We start from the raw sequence: 23,756 nt of genomic DNA, 5'->3' as shown, positions 1-23,756 counted from the left end.
ACAAAATTTTAGGAGAAAGAAACTCAAGCATTTGGCAAGTGAATTCCACCTAAGAACGTTGCTTATAATGTCATTATTGTATATCTAAATGGAGGTTTCTTTCTTGGAAAACTCTGTACAGTCTTGTTGGCTGCCATGTCTAGTTGGATTTCAGGGCCATTCTTTCTTAAAGGAGTAGGCAGAAAGCCTTGTTAGTTTTGAGAGGTGCTAGAGGGTATAATTTCCTAAATATCCATCTGAAAATTGATCCTGATAGTAACAGCAGGATATACCTATAAATGAAAGAGCTAAAAACAGATAATAGTAAACAAGGAGATCCTGCAAATCACTTCTGGAATTGGCTAAAAAATATCTTAAGAAAGGTATATTTCCTTCATGTTTATTCACTGAGTAAACATTTACTGAATGTTTAATATGAACCAGGAATGGTGCTATGCACTGAGGATGAAAAGTTGGACAAGATACAGTGCGAATGCTCAAAACATTCATAGTCTAGTGGACAAGACAGACATGAGTTAGTATATAATGTGAAGTACATGCAAGGTGCTTTGGGAGTATGGATGAGGAGACAAGGGAGTATGGATGAGGGGACAAGGGAAGGACTTGAAAGAGATGACACACGAAAAGATGGAATTAGAATTTTACTCTTTCTATTAGAGATTTTTATATTAGCAGCATTCCTAGTTTATTGGGTTGCAGATGCTTGCTATTTTTACAAAAGAATATTGATATTTTAAACCTCATAATTAGGTATCTGAAATGGAAGTTCAATGGTTTACATAATTGTGGAGGAGAGAAAAAATAGAAGCTGGCCAGCTAATGTAATCCTAAATGGTCTGCACCGGATTGAGGATTAAGGTCAACCAGTTGGGACAGACAGATCCCAAGACGTTATTTTGTTAATGATTCATCCCAGTATTGGCATATGCTTACAGGCAGACAATGAAGCAGAGATCAGATACTCTTTTGGATGTGTAACATGTAGAAAACCATCATGGATTTAACTAGTACAATAAAACTATTTTTAGCACAATATATTCTTAGTGAATGAATGCTTGGGCTAGGAAAGAATAATTTCTTAAAATTCAGGACAGATATCACCTCTAGGAAGCCTTACCTCTCTCCATCCTTCTCTTGCCTCAGTCCAGGTTAAAATGCACATTCTTTATGCTCCCATAAATCCCTGTACTAACTTGTATTGATGGCACTCATTACATTGTATGATCATTGTCTATCTCCCTGCTAGGTTGTCAGCTCCCCAAGGGAGCTATCTGTAATCTCATTGAGTTACACAGGGCCTTTTAAAAAGTAAGTGTTATATTGATAAATAAACAATCTTTAATAGGCTTATTGAAAAGTAAGAGAGAACAGATTGGGTAATGGAAAGAGCATTGGAAATGCTGCTATATCCTTCTGTGTGCTCTTTCCCCACAGCCATTAATAGGACTAATAAAATAAAAGCCTTCATTCTCTTTGCAGAATGAACTAAAAATGGCTAGACTTGGTACCTTGTCTTGTGCTGGCTCTGTAGTACCCCAGAATATTTTGGCCTCTGCTCATGTGCCCCAGGCACCCACAGGCCATCTGGAAAGAGGCTCGAATTCCAACCCAGATGAGTTCACTCAGTGGTTCCAGACTTTCTTCCCCAGACTCACCAAGTCTTTATGATACCCCTGAAGCAATTGGCCTCTCAAATTGGGCCATTCTGGATGGTACTCTGAGCCTTCTGCAATGGTGGTGGCATTGATTAAAGTAAACATGTCCATAGGACTGGAGTGCTAGACTGGCTACATGGTGAGATATGCCAAGCAGCAAGGCAAGTTGCATTTGGGCATCATCAGAATTAAATATAGGTAGCACTATATAAAGCACTTGCATAATAAGCATTAATTTGCTTCCCTCTATTAGAGCTATTTGGACATCTACTGAGTGCATGGGAACATTGGCACATGAGTGCCCTCAATGCTAAGCTGTGGTTTCTTGGCTGAAGTTGCTTCAACAAGGAAAGCCGCATAATATAGGTGGCACAGTAAACCACCAATATTAACCAGTAATAAGTGGGTTAATGGGTATCTCTTATTCTGACCAGGAGGGCCCACGAGGCAAATGCCTCACCTTAGTCTGTCCAGTACAGGTACTGGTTTAGATAATCTAATTCTAGAAAACTTAAATATTGAATTTGATTAGGATAGTGCCACCTGGGTAATCAGCCAGCTGTGAGTGCTGAAGAATGAGTTGCTTTACATGTGAGTAAGTTCCTGAGGTGAAAATGTTTCACACATCAATGTACGTGCTACAAAGTGTTAAATCAGGCATTGCACACTATTTCTAAGCAGTGTTCAGAGTAGCTGCAAACAGTTCCCTAGGAATTACTGACAGTGCCTGAGTTACACAGGTTGCATGTAACATATACATAGCAGTGTATTAAATTTTGCATACACAGTACCGGTGTTCACAGACAGAATTCTATTGTCTGTCAATATTAGCTTTTGAACTTAATGCCCTTTGGTGCAGTATTTCAAGTCACTGTAAACTTCTGTTGCTGTGCTGACAGGTACTTGTTAGCCTTAATATTCAAGTGATAGTTTTCCACATTACTTAATCTTTGGCAAGAGTTAATTGACTTAAAGCTCTTATTATCTGTGCAGGCTGTGCAGGCTGTCTTCACCTGCACTTTCCATCTCAGTAATTAGCCATATTCACAGTGGCTTACCCTTAGTTCTAAACCACTCAGTGGTTCATGCCTGGCTGAAGCCTAGCTGGCCATGTTACTCTAACCCTACACTTGCATTTGATCCAGCAAATATAGCCCAGGTGTGGGGTCTGCATGGGAGACACAGGAAGTGTTAATTTCCAGCTGCTATGCTAGGAGCAGATATGGATTCTGCAGAAGTAGCTGATAAAACAGATGGACATGTTACGTTCAAGGTGCTAAGACTTCCAGAGAGCCTTCATGCCAGATTTCCATACGGTTTTCCCCAAACTTCTTTATTCCCTTTGTGCTACATTTTCTTTCCAGTACTTTTAAAGGAAATGTATTGCCATCCTAAACATCCCAGGTCAAGGGCTTAATTAATGCTTTAAAATAAAGGTTCCAAAACACCAGGAGAGTTTGTCATTTTCTCCCTGGTTTGTTTTGTGAAGAGGGAGAAGAGAAGGTGAGGAGGAACCCCTCCTGTTCTATGATTACATCCTACCCACTCATTTTCTCCTTTTCTCCTCTCCTTTTGATTTTTAGTGGCGGTCTTAACAGAATGTCAAGATCAATTTGCAGCATGGTTTAACTCAAGGTTTGCGTTCTGCCAGCAGCAATTGTCCCTGCAAACAATGCCGTGTGTTCTTGTAACTTCAGAAGCTTTTAGAAGGATCATGGCAAGGGCAGCATCTAATGACTTTATTAGTGTAGGGTTTCAAAATGGGCTCAGTAATTGTTCATATCTCTTTGTCAGCAAGTCATAATTACGGCTCAGCATTGTCCAAGGTTCACTTGTGAATAGTTTCTTAATAGTACTGAAAGGAAGGGAAAGAGGAAAAGGATAAAAGGTGATGGCCTCTTACGATTGAGAACAAGCCAGTCTGTATATAGATGATGGCTAAACTGTTTATAATACATATTTTACTCTTTTTAAAATAGAAGATTATCTTTGTAAAAATATTCTTTGAGGTAATTTTAAATTACCAGTTTACAAGCCTTTTTTACTTTGACTTGGGTACTTCCCACGCTGCTATCTAGCACTACAATCGTAACTGCCTGGTGGTACATGCATTGTATCTGAATCAAGCATTTGTGTAAAACATATATTTTTCCTTGACATTAATTATTGCTATTGAGGAAATAATACATTTAACTCAGATACAGTTATCTATGTGAAAACTGTCGTTAGGAAAGAATAATACAAAGGTGATACTGTTGACAAGACAGTCCAAAAGAACAACATTACAAGTGTTTATTAAATCTTATTTTTCTCATGCTCTAGACCTTTCTTGTTACTCTACTGGTGTTCTACTTGGTCTTTCTTCTAAACACTCTCTGTTTTGAGTATTCCAGGAATCTTGATTGTGAGAGTCACAGAATTAAAAGAATCATTGCCTTCTCAATACATACAAAGTTTGAGCCTAATGCCAAGCCTTTGCCACTTCGTTTGTTCTCTGTTGCCAAGTGTTTTCCTGTTGTGTGACTCCCTGTACTCATGTATAATTATGTGCAAATATTCACTCCCAGTAGCTAGTTATCCTAGTATTTTAGAATATACAGATGCAAACAAATATGACTGCCAGAGGTGCTTGATCCAGTGTTTATATAGATTACAAAACAGGAGTTATCTAATGAAAAAAATTCTAAAAATAAGACATTTCCAAAATGAAATATCTTTTTTAAAGTAATATACCCCATTATGTCTTTTGCTTTTCTTCTTGCTTGAAATTGAAAAGATCTCAAAAGATTTATTTATTTTCTTAACTGCTTTGTCAGTGTTAGTAATTTTTATATTCACGGTTTTTCTGAAGAATTTTCACTATCATATCACCTATGCCATTTAAATTGGTAGCATATTTCTCCTCTTTCATAAATACTGGTGGTAAAACACTCAGAGAAATTATAAAAGAAACATATTAGTTCAGTCATATAAAACTACCTGTGGAAACTGGTTCCTCTGACATTTTTCCAGTATTTACCTGTCAGTCTACGTAGATACTCAAAGAGGTTTTAGTGCCCAATAATCTTAATTATCTAATCTGCTAAATATACCACCAAAGATTGAAAGAGGAAATAACTGTTAGTTTGGAATTGGGGAGTAAGGCAGTATCCTGTGTCTTACGTGTTTAGGTAATTCATTAGGGAATAGATTTGGTGTCCTTTCCTCAAGCATATGTTTGTATCTTTGAACTTGACTACATTATAGTAAGAGAGAAAAATGACAGATAGTTTTCTATGTTATTCACAAATAAAGGGTTAACTATAGGGATTTTTTAAAAGCCATCTGTTAATTTATCACTGTTGGCTGACTTGGTCCGTAGCCACAGCAACAGTTTAAAGAATCCTCCTAAATAGTCTACTTCCATATATCTTTCCTTTCCTCAATACATGATCAGCACCAAGAAAGTCTTCTTGAACATACTTTTCTACACTTCAACTAAGAAAAGAGTGAGGCCAGTTTGCATGAACAGTAAAGTAGCTTTGATTGCTGTATCTCAATCTGAGAAATTATGTTGCCCAGTCCTAGTATCAAATAAGGTTTTGGAGGCTCTGAGCCGCTCCCAAATAAGTTATTCAACAACCACAGCAACAAAAATATATTATTTGGCTATTAGGAAAGCTATGCAAGTATTAACTTATTATTAATTCTTAAAGCAGGACATACACTCATTTAAATATGTCAGTTGCTGTTCTTAAAAGACTGATTTTCCATACAACTATTTCCTCACTGTTTATGGAGATGGTCAGATGTGAGTCATAAAATTTAGAGCAACTGAGGAGTGAGATTCAGTCAGTCTGGGAGTATGAAGAACAAGAGGATATTAGGCAAATATTATAACATTTCTAGATCTTTTTTTCATCTGTAGAAATAGGGAGGCTGACCTATTTGACCTGAGACCTTTGACCTTTTTTCTCTAAAATTCTTTGACTTTCTGATGACTTGGACACAATTGTTTTCAATAGAAAAATGAGAGGTAAGCAAGATTTGGTTTTAAAAATAAATGTCAGTAAAGTCTGTAATAGGTTATAGCATACTGCCCTTACCAGCTTATGATGATCTGGTCAGAGTGTCCTTGGGGTGTAGCTAAGGAAGCTACAATAATTTTCTGCCTCTTTCACCAATAAAGACAGCTTCCTTACCCTTAGAACTGTCCTCCAAGCTCATGCCATTTGTGATAGGAGCTTCTACTGAGAAATTATCAGTAGCTAAGAACAAGACTATCACTACTGCTTTTAAAAAAACAAAACGTAATAATAACTGCAGCCATTAATTAGGTAACTACTATGTGCCAGGCACTATATATATGAGCTCATTTAATCCTCACTCTATATACATTACACATTTAACCACAATTCTGCAAAGTAAATAGCAAACATCCAATTTCACATATGAGGAAACTATTTTTGGCTCAGAGAGGTTGTGTAACTTACCCAAGGTCATGCAAATGGTTGTATAGATATGAATTCCAAATCTACTTAGGCTTTTCTACTACGTAATGCTTCTTGTCTCTTGACCTTGTCAGGCTGGATTATTCAACAACAAAAATATACTGAATAACTGTGCACAAAGCCCTATGGGGGATAAGAGAAGTGTAAGACGTGAACCTTTTGCTCAGGAAACAAATAAACATGAGAGTCACGAAATCTTAGAGTTGGAGGTTAGAAGTATTCTTAGTCAGCATCCAATTTGCAGCCATGCAGGCATTTTTCTCTATAAAATACTTAACAAATGTTACTACAATCCCTACCCAAATACTGCTGGGGACAGAAATTGAAAGCTTCGAAAAATAGTGTATTTTTGAGCTGCTCTAAAAGCTGGAAAAGGTTTTTGCTACAATGCTGCTTCCTATAGAGAGCTTCTGCAACTTTCTCTTTTTGGTTCTGGTTTTGGCCTTGGAAGTACCTGAAATAAGCCTAACTTCTCTTCTGCATTACAGTCCTTTATCAATTTAACCACAGCCATCTTGTTGCACTAATTTTCTTACCAGGCATATTTCTTTCTTTCTGTTGTTCCTCATATGATAGGGTGTCTAGCCCAGCCCATTCTAAAGGTACCCAGAATCAAGCACAGTACTCCAGAGGCTTGTCTGGTGCTATGCTCAATTCTATTCTGTAATTTTATTATTGGCTCTTACTGAACTCAGGGAGTCAACTAAAACCCTCTACCAGTTTTTGCGATATGAGGCTGCTCAGATTGTGTTAGGTCTGAGTTGTTATTAAACCAGATCTCTGCCATTCTCTACTAATGCAATTGATTGACAAGATCTTTTGAGGTTCGGATTCTATTAAGTCTCCTATCACTCATAAATGATACCTTAACTCCTTATCATCTCTACTCCTGTTATCATTCTTGATAATCCTCTCAGTTCTTAGACATGTCTAACTCCAGAAAATTTTTCTTCTTCTCCTTATTTACCACAGTTAGGTGTAGTCATCAAGAGAAACTATATCACCGCATATATTTTGATTTCAAACATCTGGCTCTGACCAACACTTCGTATCCTACTTACTTGCTCAAGTATCATCAGTGCTAAAGTTTTTTGATCTCATCGTGCCCTCCAGTCTATTGACCGCACCACTTCACTCCATCTATCCTTCCCTGTCTCTAGTCTTCACTTCCCTCCTTGTCCTGTTTAGACTTCAAGATCCATCATTATTACTTCCTTGTAATATTTTACACTCCCTCCCCCTGTCTCCCTGCATTGCACTCACTTTGTTGAACCCAACTATTCCTCTGCTCTATGCCTGTGCCCTGGCAGTTGAACACTGCTGGAGACAGTCACACTGCCTGATTCTTTTTTTAAATGAACACAAACCAAATGAGTACACGATAATGTTGAGCAAGCCTACTGTGGTTCTCTAGTTAGTTCTCTTTCTCGGGTGAGATGTCTGTTTCATACTACTCCTCATTCACTAAACATCTCATGTCCCTCTCTACTCCCGTTCCCAGCTGCCCTCACTAGTTGATTGAGAAGACAGAAGTCATCAGACAGAAATGATCCTAATTTTCTCTTCTTCAGGTCTCAGTTTAAATGTCTCCGCTTAAAAAAGGCCTGATGAATCTTTCTAGAGAAGGCTTCTCTACCATCATTCTCTTTCATAGTATTCTCCTAGAACTTTTCATAATAAGCCATTACTTTGCTTATTTTTAAATTTTTTTCTAATTCTTCCACTAGAATATAAGTTTTATAAGCGTAAGAATTGCATCGGTCTTTTTCACTTTTGTTTCTTACCACAATACTCTATAATTATTTGTTGGATGTTATAAGAATACAGGACCACATAGTTAGTTGGGCTTGTTGTGTTCTTAATAACCCATGCTGCCTCCTAATCATCACTACTATATTCTTTCCCCTTTTTTTAATTTAACTAATTTTTATTGAGGTAACATTGGTTTATAATATATATAAATTTCAGGTGTAGATCATTATATTTTGATTTCTATGTAGACTACATCATGTTCACGACCCCAAGTCTAATTGCCATCTGTCACTGTACACATATGCCCTTTTACCCCTTTTTATATTCTTTCTAAGTGTTCATAAACCATTTGTCTAAGTGACTTTTCACTTAAGACAGTTGTGTATTTATTGTGAATAAATACAATATAAAACAGAAAAATAAAATCAGATGAAAACCAATTAAAAGTGGCAAATAATAAGTATTTATAAACACCTGGGTTGACTTAAGTTTTGTACATAAACACTGAATTCAGCTCTGTAATTCTGGCAGCTAAAGGAGAAGAAGGAAATGTAATAGGCATATCCTCATTTATTCATCTATCCATCCAATATATATTTGTTGAGTTTCTGTTATGTTCCAGGTACTGTGCCCCAGAGTTTACAGTTTGCCATTTACAGTTCTCATTGTCTGATTAAAGGAAGCCTAATAGTTTATTTCAAGATTTCCTGGCACTGAATTTTATTGCATGATTTTCTATTTGAGAGCCATTAAAAAACATAATAGACAATTATTTTCTACTGTTGTTTTGCATAAGGATTATTTTAAATAGATGTTTCTTATATCAATCTCCTGTAAAAGCAGAGTGCTTTGTATTAAATCTTTTTTCAGTAATGGTAATTCTTTAGGGAGCTTAGGTCATGTAGTCCTTAAATATTCCTTTTTGATGATCTAACTCATAACAGGTATGGAGCTTAGAAGAAAAGCCTGCATAGTCAACCTGTCCATTCAACTCTCTGTCAGACATCAGCTGTCTCAAGTGAGCCTTTGTCAAGTGCTAGGTTGTAATTGATTCTTGCTTGAAAGCTTTGATGAGTGACTGAAGTGCTAATATTCTGTGCTGTTGGTCATTTATCTTTTAAACACTTTCCTCCTGTGTGTGAGATTTTTTACTAATGCTCTCCCACATTTTTTTACCCATTAGAATGATAGTTCTTTTCAAATACATAAGGAAATTATATATAAATGTCAAGGTTCAAGAGAAACCGACCAACTCTCAAATAAATGATGCTGAAAATTTTTTGGATAATCACAAAATCTCCAAATTTTGCAGCTGGAAAAAATCGGAGAACATGACAACATGAAAAAATGTATACGTTTACTTTAAATCTCTACCCTAGAATAGGGCATGATCTTATCTTATGATGATGCTGATGATACTGAGGAAGCTCTACAGCAATATAATACAGTGTCAGGCATGGTGCTAAGCATAACTCCTTTTTTTTAGTAATATGAGTCAGAGATTGCTGTTATAACTTATTTTAGGAAACATCTTGCCATATCCTTAATTTGGGGAGGAGGGGAAAAGGAAAAACCAATTTTGACCCTGAAGCACATAAAAGGGAGGGGAAGAAAGTAATATTTATTAATGCACAGACCAATTCTAAAAGGAAGTATCACCTTCGTTTTTGAGAAAGCTAACGCTCAGAAAGATTAAGTTATCCAGAGAAACAACTAGTAAGTGACAAAATCAGGTTTGTTTGACTCCAAAGTCTTTGTTCTTCCCGCAATATTATGCTGCTTGCAATAATTCCTACTTCCTACTTTCAGTCAGTGGGTGGTGACAGGATGAAATTATGTAAAAACTGCAATATGTTAAAAATCAGGAGGGAAGCTTAGACTCATGAACTTGTGGATCAATAGCTGTTTATTTTGAGGGTCCAAATGACCTATGGAGGTGGAAGCACAGTGAAAGAGGCGTTGGAGACCATGATAATTCATGCCGACTGTCTTAATTAGACTGATTTCAGAAGTAGTTGGAAGAGGAAAATGAAGGTTGTATGGTCAATGTTGTCATAGTGGTGATAAAGGTTACTGAAGCATGAATTGGCCCATTTATGCAACAAATACACATTAGTCACTGGGTGCTAAGAATGTGGCGGTCAATAAGAGATGATTCCTGTTCTCCTAATAGCTGTCCAGGAGCACCATCTTGAAACACATAGTTCTCCCTGACTTCTAAGTACCCATTCCTTTCTCTGAACCACTAAATCTAGGCCCCAGTTGTATACCAGATTATGTTTCCTGTTTGGGGGCCTTGATTTATCAAACCCAAAATATCCATAGTATCTTAAGGACAGAAACTGTGTCTTATCTTGTCATATTTTAGCAGGCCCTCATAAATATTGATTGATTGGTAAAAGGCAGAACGCAGAAGAAATATTATCTGGCATTTAACATAAATTTTCTCTCTCATACAGCCCCTGGAAAATGAATCTACTCTTTACATTACTAGAGAAGGAATTGCTGCATTTTATAAGAGATTGGATTAGATGTTCTCTGTTATCCCTCTCAACTAAGATTTATAGAGGGTACTTAAAATAAATGTTTATGTTCTTATCAGTGGTGAGAAAAAAGACAGCCAATTATCTATTCATGATTATTGTCCCTCCAAAAAATTACTACAAATTAGTCCTGTAGATTAGCTACAGCCCTGTCATTAAACTGTCAGTGCCTCAAAGCCTTTTCACTTGAGTGATTTATAGATGACAACAAGGAGCTAGATTAAGAAGTTATTTGTTTTTTTTAACTCTGGCTACTAATCTATTGAGACAATTTAACGGTTTACTGTTACTGGGAAGTCTAAGCCTCAGACAGGTGAGAGATGCTTTTTGTATTAAATCTTCCCAAAATCTCATCCTCTGTTTTCTTAAATTTGCCTTTAGTTTTGCTGTGTTCTCTAACATGCATACAATATTTGCATTTGCATGGAGAGGCATTATATCATTCTTTTAGAAAACAATTTGATAGTATGTATCAATAGTCATTAAATGATTCTCCCCTTTTACCCTGTAATTTCACTTCATAGAATTTTTTTCTTAGGGAAATACTTCAGGATATTTATCCCAATATTATTTATAATGATAAAAAAACAGAAAAATCTAGGTGTAGGTGAATAGTTATGAATATAGCCACGTATACATCTACTCAATGGAATATTATTCAACCATTTAATATGCTTGTTCATTACTATTGTGTAGAAGGATAAAAAATTGTGTCCACCCAGACAACAGTTACCACAAAAACGAAGAGATATATTTCAACAAAAGACTGATAAGAATTAGACAAATATGATTAACATTGTGTTAAAAGTTTATGGAATTGATATTACCTGTAATTTTTCTTTGTTTTTGTAAGGGAGTTCCTATCTTTTGAATCTGATATTTATTTCATGATTGGCTATTACATCACATTAATGAAAACTCAAAATGCATAAAACAGTATGTAAAGAAAAGTCTCATACTTAGCCCTGTCTCTAAGTTACCCTCCCTAAAGGCAATGTTATGTTTCTTATTTATCCATCCAGAAATTATTTTATATATAAACAACCTAATAGATATTTATTTTTCCCCAGTTTTACACAAATGATAAACACTATTTGACACCTTGCTTTTTCCACTAGCATTATATAGTCCTGTGTCTCTTAATGACGGGGACATGTTCTGAGAAATGCGTTGTTAGGCGATTTGGTTGTTGTACAAATATCATAGAGTGTACTTACACAAACCTAGATGGTATAGCCGACTACACACCTAGGCTATATGGTACTAATCTTATGGGATCACCGTCATATATGAGGTCCCTCATTGACTGAAACGTCATGTGGTGCATGACTGTATCTTAAAGATATTCCGTATCAGTTCATGAAGAACTCCTTCTGTTTTCTGGCTACATGGTATTCCTTTAAATTCCATAAGATGCTATAATTTATTTAACAAGATTCTATTTGTGGACATTTGAGTTACACCCAATATTCTGCTATTACAACCTACAATAATTACCTGTGCACAGAGGTGATTTCCACATGAAAATATATCTATAGACTAAATTCCCAGATGTCGGAGTGCTAGGTTAAGAGTATGTGTGCATTTTTTATTTTAATAGATATTGGCAAATTGCCCACAAGGGACTTGGTTCCATTTCACTACTACTAACTGTACAATAGGGCCTGTTTTCCTATAACCTTGCCAATGCAAGGTATTACCAAATTTTTTTCTCTCTCCTAATCTGACAGATGAAAAATGCTTTCTTAGTGCAGCTTTAATTAGGAGTTAACTCACTATGAGTTATTTTGAGTAAATCTTTTCACATGTTTATGAAACGTTACTGTTTCCATTTCTGGGAGCTTTTATATATTGTTTGTTGATTTTTTCCTTATTATTTTGTAAGAGTTGTTTATATATTAGGGAAGTTAGCTTTTTTCCTGTGGTTTGAAATTCAGAATTGTTTCCCCTGTTCATCATTTATCTTTTGATCTTGTTATGGTGTTTTTTTACCATGTAAAAATAGTCAAAATTATCAATTTTGTCTTCTATGTTTCACTCTGCTCCAGCTATACTAACCTTGTAACCTTTCAAATATGTCAGATACTCTCCACCTTCAAGGTCTTTGTATTTGCTGTTCTCTCTGCCTGGAATTCTTTTCCTGGAGATAATGTGTTTCACTTCCTCCTTCACCTCTTTTGAGCCTTTGATCAAAAATCAACTTCTCAGACTCTTCCTAACTACTCTATTTTATATTGTAACCTCGCCTTCCCTGCATTGTTTTTCCTCCATCACCTGGAGCTCACAGCCTTTAGAGGTATTTGTTTGTCTCACATCATGTTGCTGCTCACTTACACAAATCAAACAAGTGAGAATTAATGTCTTCAACATGGTCATTGCCTCAGGAAACTAGACAATGGGTCCAGTGAAGCCGCCATTGCCCCAAACATTTTGAGGACAACTTCTTTAAGAACTGCCTTCAGAGACAGTTTAAAGCCTTACAAGGAAAGCAGACCTGTGTCCTGAAAGCATTGTTTCTCAAAGTGTGGTTTGTTAACTATTTGCATCAGAATCACCTGGAGTGGAGTTGGCAGCTTATTAAAAAGATACTTTTCCTGGGCCTTACCCCAAATCTATTGAATCAGAATCTCAATAGGGCTAAGAAACTTGCCTTTCAATAAACTCCTTAGGGGATTCCTAGGCCATTAAAACTTGAAGATCACTGCCTGTGTAGTCAGTGTCCCCCAGCTTTGTCGTGTCCCTTGTTTACCTCAGTTTGAACCAAAGACTTGGAACTATTTCCAAAAATCAAAGCCACCCTCAAAGGACAAAGGGGCATGTGCCAGGGATACGGAAGATCATTCCCAATGGGATCTCCAGAACTGAGCTAAACAATGAGATGGGCATGCAAACTTGTGGAAACGATGTTGTGGTAGGAGAGAAAACTCGGTGGCTTCCTGATTTGGGTATCCTTAACGGTGCTAGTCTAACTTCACACATTAAAGAACCTTTGCTTAAATTTCCCTATTAAGGGGAAAAGGGGAATTGTGTGCTGGCTAATAGGTAGATGATGTCTAAGGTCCTTTCTCTATCTTATGTTCTGGTTTTTCTACCACTGTACTTAAATGTGATTGAACAAACCCTGGACACATGAATGAGTATGTGTTAAGCAATGAAGGTTTTTACTGTAGCGAAAACTGCTAGTTTGGTCTATTTTAAAGGGAAGAGCCTCCTTAAACCAAAATGGCTTTAAAAGGTTAGCAGCTGCAGCTAAGTATGTACGAACAACTTGCCTCAAACTCTTGAGTGATACGGGAGAAGTCCTGTAGCACTGTTGAACATGAATTTCTTCTGCTCAGTAACCTCTCATTTTGGAGAAATGGTTCACACGTTATTAGAAGGACATTTAATGTGTTTAATGGCTCAAGGGTAAGCAGCCAGAAATTTTGATATTGATTCTTGGTTTTAAATTAATTAACATTACTAAACATAAATGTATTAAAAAGAAAATAGTGATTTTAGTTTCATATCTACTTTTAAATGTGTAAAGTTTTGTAGTATTGCACAGCTGCAGAATCTATAATTGTGTTTTCTTATTTTCCAAATATCAATACCTGCCCTTTCATTCTCTGCATGAAAATAAAACCAGTGACTCTTGTTTAGTTAACAATTCTTTGATGCTATATCTAACTATGCAAAATATCTTCTTTTTAATTCTGAAAGTAATTATGATAAAAATGTTAAATATCATTATATAATTAATAATAAAATAGCTACCAATTTTAAGGGCTTACCTTATTCAAGGCACAATTCTGAGTGCTTTCTGTATCTAACAACAATATAAGTCTTTTAAAAGTAAGTGTTATTCCCACTTTACATCTGAGGCGCCTTTAAATTGATGGACATCACATTGAAATGTAATAATCAGGAAGCCTCACACAGAGTAGGTGGCAGTTTTGTGGCCTCCATTTTTTATAAAATGTGCCTCCTTTCACATTACCTGGTATACAGTATGTAGACAGTAAATGTTTATGGAATTTTATTGCCATCTCCCTAAATTGCTGTGTTTCTTTTAGTATATATTTTATTTTGGACTACAGCTTAGTAAAATTCACTGATGTATAATTATGACTTTGATTGAAGGAAACTAAACTATATCCTGTTTTGAATTAAAATGAGATTACTTTTTCCCATATCTGATTTATTAGTAATCCTACTTTCCATTAGCAAGATAGAAAAGATCTATGCTTCAGAGACTGAGAATTTTACTAATGATTAATATACGCTAGCCATCAGATGTTCTGTTATTTTTCTCCCCAAACGTTAGATTAAAAGATAAGATTTTATCTTCCAATTTTGGATTCTAATAGCAAGAACTGGTGAATATCAGCTACTAATTATATTTCATTTCTTCACCAAGGCCAAAATTTGAGACTTCCCACTCCCTAACCACCACCACCCTCCAGCCCACCCCCCACCCCCCAGGGACCAATGAGTTGTTTGTTTTATTCTACCTAGTTTGTGATTAACCATTTTCTTTCATGCATTTTCTCATCCCTTCCTTCTTCCCCTTCCTCCCTCCCTCATTTTACCCCCTTAGTGAGGGCATTTGTTCTTTGTCTTTTCAAATTTGTCACTTTAGCTTTTGGCTTTAGGAGTTGATATGGCAGCTTGTTATTTCCCCTCCTCACATAGGTCTGTAATGAGTAGGCTGTTTGATTTATTAAAATCTTTTATAATTAAAAAACAAAGCCATTCCTCCTTGCCACAGAACACTTGTCATTGCTTCTCCCATTGGGTTTGAGATTTTAGGAATCCAATTGCTGTGGAAACCATTTATCCCTTCATGACACCTAACTCTGATGAACACCATGTGCAGTTAGGTTGACAACTTTGGTGCTGCCACTAGATGCACTAGCACGTTTTCTGTCTTTACAAGGAAGAAAATACCACAATTATGAGAACCACACTTTTCTCTTAAAATAACTTGTTTTTCCTGTGTCTGTTTTTGTTCTAATGTTTTGAACTGGATTTTTGCTGCTAGTAGTGTGCTGTGAATGATCTTGAGAGGAAGAAGCAGCGCCTCCCAGCCATGAGAAAGATTTGATATCTGTGTTGTGAAGTTCTTGTAAATTGTAATGGAAGGAACTGACGAGTAGGAATTTTGTAATTTGGGGCTGTCCATTGGCCCTACAGGCTTGTGATGATTGCCATTTGAAAATCTCAAAGTAAACATGATTCAGATCTTAGGAAGATTAATCAGATTAATTAAAATGTTAACAAAGTCTCTCTTTGATTAGAACAAATTGTTAGTTAAGGCCACTAGAAAGCATCAAGTGGCTGCGTGATCACTGTATATTTCTTAACTACTTCCAAGAAATTAGAATGATTTGCCAATACCTGGTAGAAAACTGATCACTTTGTTGTTTTTTATAGTTAATTGAATGGCTAATGTGCCTTTGAAGGCTATACCTCTCTTGAATATGTTTTGTGTAGTTTTGAAATTTGTGTTACGTATTAATTTAAACCCAGTAAGACACCTACATTTTTGTAATTATTTTCCCTTCTAACTCATTTTCACAAAAAGAAAATTTGGGAATACACAATTTCCGGGCAAAATTGTCTTGAAATTGAATTCTTAAAACTACTAAGCCAGCCAGCCAGCCTGCCTGCCTTCTTTCCTTCTTTCCTTTTTTTGGGGGTGCGTTGTTTCACTAGTATTTAATATCACTTGTGAGACTAGTGCTGTGATGGCATCTACTGTGTGATATCCACTTAATCCATCGGTGTGAAAGCAACAAGGACTTATTTTCTCCCTTTTGTAGGAAATGGCATTCCAACTGTTTTTTGACATCTTTAATTTCAGAGGCTGCCAGTGATCAGATCAGGGTCAAGACTGACTTCAGATATATTAGTAAGAAGCAGAAAGAAAAGTGAGGTCCTGACTGCCTAGTCTCCTGGTCTGCACATCTCCATTGATGAATTAAAGCTATATGGGTGTGAAATTTGGTATGGAGGCTTAGGCTGCTTGACCACCTTTATCCCGTGATAGTTGTGGAATGTGAAAATCTGAATTTTCATGGGGGCACTGATATTTCATGGCCAACAATGGCTTTCTTAAGGCCTTGTCATTTCAGATTGCCATGAGGTCTGGTTATTGCTGCCTAAATGTGTATCTGAACCTGCCTGCCAGTGAACTTACTGCAGTGGTGCTAACTTGTCTTGACACTCTTGCTGACAGTTCTAGTGGCCCTTAACACGGTCTACTTTCTGTAGTCACAGCACAAGTTTTGTGGAGGATTCAGCCTAAATTTCTGGGATGAATTTCTATAGACAAGAAATATATTGGCTTTAAAAATTAAGAGGTTTGATTCTGTTTTGAATTTGGATATCAAATGAATCTGAGCACATGACATTTTAATGCCATTTGTCTTTTCAAATAGATTTACCTTCTAATGCATGTGACGGCAGGACTTTGCTCATCAGCTAGAACATACATTTCAGAGGAGTTGTTACGTAAAATATTATCATAAGGCATAAGAAAACACACGATTTAAGTTGCCTTTCATGAACATAATTAAGAATTAATAAGCCAGTACCAGTGGCTAGTCCCCAGAATTTCCACTGTTTTGCCTTTTGTGACCTATGTTATTAAAAGTCCATTATTTTTACAGACTTTATTAAATTGGATCTTATTAAAGCATTCTATATTTGCATTTGGTCTTTCATAATTCATTATTATTATGACATTTACTTTTTACCATCAGATCTGAAAACATATCATAAGCTACCCTTTTCTCTTGAAAGAAATGCTAATTTCAAACAGTCCTCTAATAGAAGAGAAAAGCTTTATCAGTTTTTTCATTTATTCCAGATCGTGTTAAGAATACTAATGCTAGACTTCGGTATGCTAATATCTCTGAGCTTTTTTTGGTCAAAAGCTTAGAATTATTATTTTTATCCCATACTAAGTATAAAACCAAAAGACCTGCTGCTACTGGAGAAAACACAATTTAAAGTACAATTCTTGATTCTAAAGGCTTATGAAAATGTTGCTAAATTCTGTTCCGACTAGGATGATGCTAGTCAGTTTAACTTTGTACTATGCAATATTTGTCCTATTAAAGAAATTCTTTCCTCTTAAACTTCATTTTGTTTGTTTTTCTCATAGTTTAGGGTAGTACAGCTTGCAGTGTTTAAGACTAAAAATCCTACGCTGTCAGCCCCAGACAGCGTTTAGGGTGTGCTGCTTGCTTTTCTTTACGATAATCATTTCTGTATCATTTCTGATGTAATTGAAAACTCAGTATAGCAAGATTTTACATACTGAGATCAGACAGGCTGCCTAATTTTAACATGACTAATAAAACACTTAATGAGTTTTTTGTTGGAGTACTAGTGAATTTATTAAACTCTGAAGTGAAACTTACTTTTGGATTTTGTCTCATTTTAGATTTCTGACAATGTGCAATAGACACTTTGGCAGTGTTGTTGCACAGACCATTCGGACTCAAAAAACAGATCAGTTTCCACTTTTTCTGATTATTATGGGAAAGCGATCTTCTAATGAAGTATTAAATGTGATACAAGGTAAAGTACATGTCACAAGGGAAGTAGAGTGTCTTGTGTATTTAATAACCTTGTAATATTTACCATCAAAGCTGACAGTAATTCTTTGAATTGCTGAATATCTTTGCATTTTAAAATATAGAACATCCTACAAAAGAACATTTTCAAAAAGTATAGGTGCTATGAAAAATGAAATATGCTACATGAAAATCCAACAGAAATGTCTTAATAAAATTGCACAGCCCTTGGGACATAGGATAATCATGTTAAATGTTTAGAATTGCTAAATTCTGTAAACTAGCAATTAAGTCATAACCAGTTGTCAGATATGACATTTCTTATATATATATATTGATTTCTTGCTGTAATGTTGATTAGTTGAAAGAAATGCTTATCTTGAGTTATCTGGAAAAACCGAAGACTGGATATTGTGAATTGAATTGTTCACAGTGGCAGTTGTTTCCCCTTATTTGTATGAATCCATGTCTGGGATGCAACCCTGAGGCGTGAAGCTATAGGATGCCAGTGAATTTAATCATAGTGCACATTCTTTGAAAAAAAAAATGTGAATGATTTTTGTTTTTTACTGTTATTAATGTACCCCAAGGATTAGTATAAAATATTACCTTATTCATGTCAAAGCCTAAATTGAAATCAGCATATCTTCTCTATGCCACAGGGAAAAAGATGTTACAAGTGCCCCAAGCTAAAGCTTGTGTCTGAGTTACTTAATTTCTGTCACTATTTAAATCAAAAGTTCTATAACAGGTAATGTGATGGAGATGGGGTGTAAATTCTAGTGCCCTTAAAACTCGAGTAAAACAAAACCTCTATTATGTATTCTCTATAACTAGAGCATTCAGTTTCATAAACCATGTTAAAGAAGACCTGCTAGGGGAACAAATTGCATGGGGTAAATGGATAATGAAGACAATATTTCATGCCTGTTTTCCCTGTCACAGGCAATATTACAATAGCTAGTGGTTCTCAAAGTGTGGTCCATGGATCCTAGCAGTCCCCTAGACCCTTTCAGGGGATCTGCAAGGTCAAGATTATTTTCATAATAGTAATAAGACTTCTTTTTGCCTCTTTTAGTGTGTTGACATTTGCACTGGTGGCACAAAATCAATGTTGTGTAAAACTGCTGGCACCTTAGCACGAATCAAGACCATGACACAAAACTGTACTAGTAGTCATATTTCTTTACCTCCATATATGTACAGTTAAAAAAAGTATTACTTTTATTAAATTTTAACTCTTTTTATAGTTTGTGTGACAAAATGGGGGTTATGGAGAAAGCACTTCTGCTGTATTTTAGGGTACACTGGTAGTCTCAAAGAAAAGCACTTGTGTGGTTGCTTGGGCAGTTGAACTAGTCTTTTTTTTTTTTTTTAACAGAACATCATTTTTACTTGAAAATGACTGACAGACAAACTATACTTACTTAGCCTGAGTATTTGGCATTTTATCCAGAATGAACAAAGTGAATCTGTCACTTCAAGAAAAAGAACTGACAATATTTGTTGCTAGTGATAAAATTTGAGCTTTTAAGCAAAAAGTTATATCCTCCACCATAAGATTGACAGCCTAAATACTTTTCTGATGACTTCAGTGGTGATGTTAACAAATGTGATTTTTTGGTATCACATGATTAGGTGTGTCAACATTCAGAGGAAATGTGTAACTCAGTGAACGAGTATCTTCCAAATGACCATTGCAGGTTGTTAGAAAATCGTACATGGGTAAAAGATCCATTCAAAGAGCAAGATAGACCAGTGGATTTTAATATAACAAAGTACAAAAAGTTCATAGGTGTGGTTCCAAATTCCTTACGTATCTAACCTTGAAGAGACTTCCACTGGTCAGTTCGGGTACATTAAAGAAGAATATCTACAATTATCTATTAAAATACTCCTCCCTTTTCCAGCTACATATCTGTGTGAGGCCAGATTTGCTTCATAAATTTCAACCAAGACAACACTGACTCTGGTTTAATGTAGAAGTAGTTACGAGAATCCAGTTGTGTTCTATTAAGCCAGACATTAAAGAGATTTGCAGAAATGTTCAAACAATGCCGTTCTTCTCACTAAACTTTCTCTTTTGCAATGCAGAGTCATTTCTTATAAAAATGTGATATTTATATTAACATGTAATGGGTTTATTGTTGTTACTTTTAAATGAATTGATAAATATGTTTTAAATATTTCAGTTTTAATTTCTAACAGTTAATGTTGATAACTATAAAATTCTTTGAGGATCTTGATAGTTTTTAAGATGTAGAGAGGTTCTAAAACCAAAAAGTTGAACACAATTGCAATAGGCTATGAAGAATAAAAATACCCTGAACTGCATTAATTGGTACCTTTTCTCTTCTTGGATCATTAAGGGCTTAGGTATAAAGTACCTACAAGTCCAGTTTGGCAGTGAGTCCTTACAGTTAGGGCTGAAGCATAGTTGATAAGCAGTAGCTTAAACCTGAAAATTAATGGCCAGTATGTAGTCATCTGTATAACTATAATATTTTCCTATTGTTCATTCTGGTACCTGCCATAAAGTACTCATGCCCCATACCCTGAATCTTAGTCCCTACGGTTTGCAAATAAGAAATGGAAACCCAAAGATTTGCCCAGTAACAAAATCTACATTGAAGGTGCTCCTAAACTTTTTTTTTTTGCCATTTGTCATATCCGTTAATAACAACTACCAGTGATTGTGTGTGTACTATGTACCAGGCACTTTACATTATCTCTAATCTTTCTAAGAACCCTACAGAGGTAGTGTTATCTTCATTCTGCAGATAAGGAAATTGATCCTTAGAGAGCTACAGTCGCTCACTCATTCACTTATTCACTGGTTTGCTAACTGAATATTTATTAAGCCCTTGTCATGTGCTAGGTAATTTCTAGGTACTAGGTCGTATAGTTTGTAAGTAGCGGAACTAGCTTTAGAATTATGACTACAAAATCAATTCTACTTTCTCAATACCGTGATACCACATCAAGATAATATTTGTTCTCTAGCTTATTTATTGAGAGAATAGTGCTGGTGTGACCAAATTAGATCATTTCTTTTGCTAAGGACCACAGATACTACCTAACCCCATGCTGCCAGTGGTCATAAGGAAAACTGGGAAAAGGACCGTTGAAAGATCATGTTAGTCAAGCCCTACTCTGGAAGAACACCAGCAAGGATGCTTGCTATTTGTTTTCCTGTTAGTGGCCATTTCATTAAGGGGACAACAAGACCCCTTCTCAGGCCCTGGAGGAAGATGGACTTTTTTGCCTGTAGCTTTGAAAGAAGAGAAGAATTGCTATATCTTTATATATCATCATGAATTTCTCTCTTGTAGATGCATCCAAAGCAAATAACAGAACTTAATGCATTCATGAAATGGCATATATGTGCTATATGTTTGTTATGGAGTTGGACAGGGAATCAAATAGCATTAAGTAGAATCAAACATTTTAATTACTCTCTTCATAAAGATTATATAGCATAGTCATTTGAAAGCAGCTGAGAGGGGAAAAATACCAGTTGGTCAAAAAAAAGAAATCGATTTTTTTCAGAAATTGAATTACTGTTTGTTACACCAAAGAATTTTTATTGATAGAAGATAATTCTAAGTAAACAGTGTATTGAGGTGGCAAAGAGGATAGATTTTTGAGTCAGACTCATATGGTTTCAAATCCTAGCCCCACCAGCTTGAGGAAATTTACCTTAGTGGGACAGGTTACTTGAGCTCTCTAAGCCTCATTTTCCTTCTTTTTAAAATCAAAATCATAATGACAACTTCATAGAATTTTTGTACAGATTAAATGAGATAATATATACAAAGTGCTTAGCCAAATCACTGGCATATAACCAAATGGTAGTTGTTGCTAGTGTGATTAAATAGGTAAGTTTTCATAACTTGAAAGAACTTTTTATCCTCATGACTTGGACATTCTCCTTTATAGTGTTAAAAATTCTTCATATTAAGAAACTGTTCCCTCAAATCTAAATATTCTGAAATTTCAACTGCTGGTATATTGCACTACTCTTTCTTATATAACATAGGAAATTTCAATTAAAACATGAAAGTATTTTAACTAGATATTAGCATAGTAGTCTGTAAATTTTTTTAGACTGTAGTTATTCCTTACTGATTAATTGTAGAATGACTTTCCATTTTATAATAACTTTAATAATGTAAAGTTTGACAATCTCTATGTGTTGCTAGGTAACACAACAGTGGATGAGTTAATGATGAGACTCATGGCAGCAATGGAGATCTTCACAGCCCAACAACAGGAAGATATAAAGGATGAGGTAAGGTGAAAGGTTAAGTAGACCTTTAATAGGATTTTGATGAGATAATTTGTCAAATGGTGATGCTTGCCTATGTCATGATTGGTAAATAAGGATGATGAAGATGCATTTCCAGATTAACTAAGGACTTTTATGCCATTGAGTTTACCTTTCAGTCCATTCTTTTTATGACCCCAAGACCCAACAATTTGTTTAACTTTATGGACATTTATACTTTGCTAGATTTGGAGTGGTGGCTGGAGGTCAACTTGCAGGAAATGAATTCCAAAGTATGTTTACAGAAGTAAATACAGCCCAGGAAATCCGGTCTACCATATAGGGTTTTCATTCACTGTTAACGTCCTTGTACTCTTTTTAAATATTAAGATTGGTTAGCAGTAAACACATTTCACATTTGAACGTATTTTTGAAGCACTGTAAGAATTAGTAAAAGATCTCCAGAATTCTGGATTTCTCCGTCTCCCAAGCGTATTTAAATGGTATAGATGACATGAGCATGGAACCTCAAATAAAATAATAGTAACAACAATATTAATAATGACAATAGTAGTCAACACTTACTGAATATTTATGATGTGCTAAGCACTGTGGTAAGCACTTTACATTTATCATCTCATGTGATCCTCAAAACAACCTCATGAGGTTGTTCATGAGTCAGACAGAGTTCTGGCAGGAAACAGATGGCACTTTCAAACTAGGTTATTTGAGAAGATTTAATAAGGGAACTGTTTATAAAGATATAGACAGGGTTTATGGAAGTCAGCAGTGGATAGTACAGACTCTAGGGCTAAAGGGAGCCCTTACCACCCCTGGCATAAAGGTCTAGGAGAGGGTAGTATATGGAGAGAACTGCTTCTGATAGAGGGATATAGCCAGCCCTTGGTGACCTGGTAGGGAGGAAACCAGAGAATAGCTTCACTTTCCTTCCACACGCTGAGCTCCTGCTAGTACCTCCTATTGACATAACCTAATGGGAAGCTGAAAGGCAAGAGAACCTCCCTGGTCAAAAAGCTAGGTGGAGCATGGATACTGAGGGCCAAATGGAAGATAATCTAGCACAGATTGGTATTATTATCTCCACTTTTCAGATGAGAAAACTAAGGATCATAAAGGTTAAGTTAATGTACCTAAGGTCACACAGGTGGTAGGACCTATAATAATCTCAAGTAATCATTAGTGCTTTATCCGTCAAGAAATTTCTGAACTTGGAAAATAGCCTTAAGATAAAATATGAAACAAACACTAGCATTTGTTGATTTGAGGTGTTAAGTTCACAGATATTTATAAAATTATCCTTTTTAATTTTCTGTTTGTTTTTAATTAAAAAAAAAGATTTCCATAGAACAAATAAGGGAGAGTTTGATTTCTGAGGAATGATCAGAAGTTTCCAGGTATGATGAGTGTTTTCAATAGAACACCCTTTAGCTATTACAAATGGGAAACATGTAGATAATTTCATT

The 23,756-nt window shown here is 35.7% G+C and overlaps 1 protein-coding gene across 4 annotated transcripts in view; it reads left to right on the top strand.

Annotated features, from left to right (window-relative positions):
• Positions 1-23,756, top strand: part of FAF1 (Fas associated factor 1) — a 493,835-nt gene that overhangs the window by 379,200 nt on the left and 90,879 nt on the right. For all 4 annotated transcript variants that reach the window (XM_058552367.1, XM_058552369.1, XM_058552370.1 and 1 more), the window contains 2 exons: positions 17,873-18,009; positions 22,208-22,296. In XM_058552367.1, the coding sequence (XP_058408350.1) occupies positions 17,873-18,009; positions 22,208-22,296 (226 nt within the window). The remainder of the gene's footprint in view (positions 1-17,872; positions 18,010-22,207; positions 22,297-23,756) is intronic.

The sequence above is a fragment of the Diceros bicornis genome, chromosome 13 (assembly GCF_020826845.1).
Source record: "Diceros bicornis minor isolate mBicDic1 chromosome 13, mDicBic1.mat.cur, whole genome shotgun sequence".
In the NCBI taxonomy this organism is placed as follows: Eukaryota; Metazoa; Chordata; class Mammalia; order Perissodactyla; family Rhinocerotidae; genus Diceros; species Diceros bicornis.
Note: the sequence above shows the minus strand (reverse complement) of the source record. Positions and strands in the feature narration are given on the sequence as shown.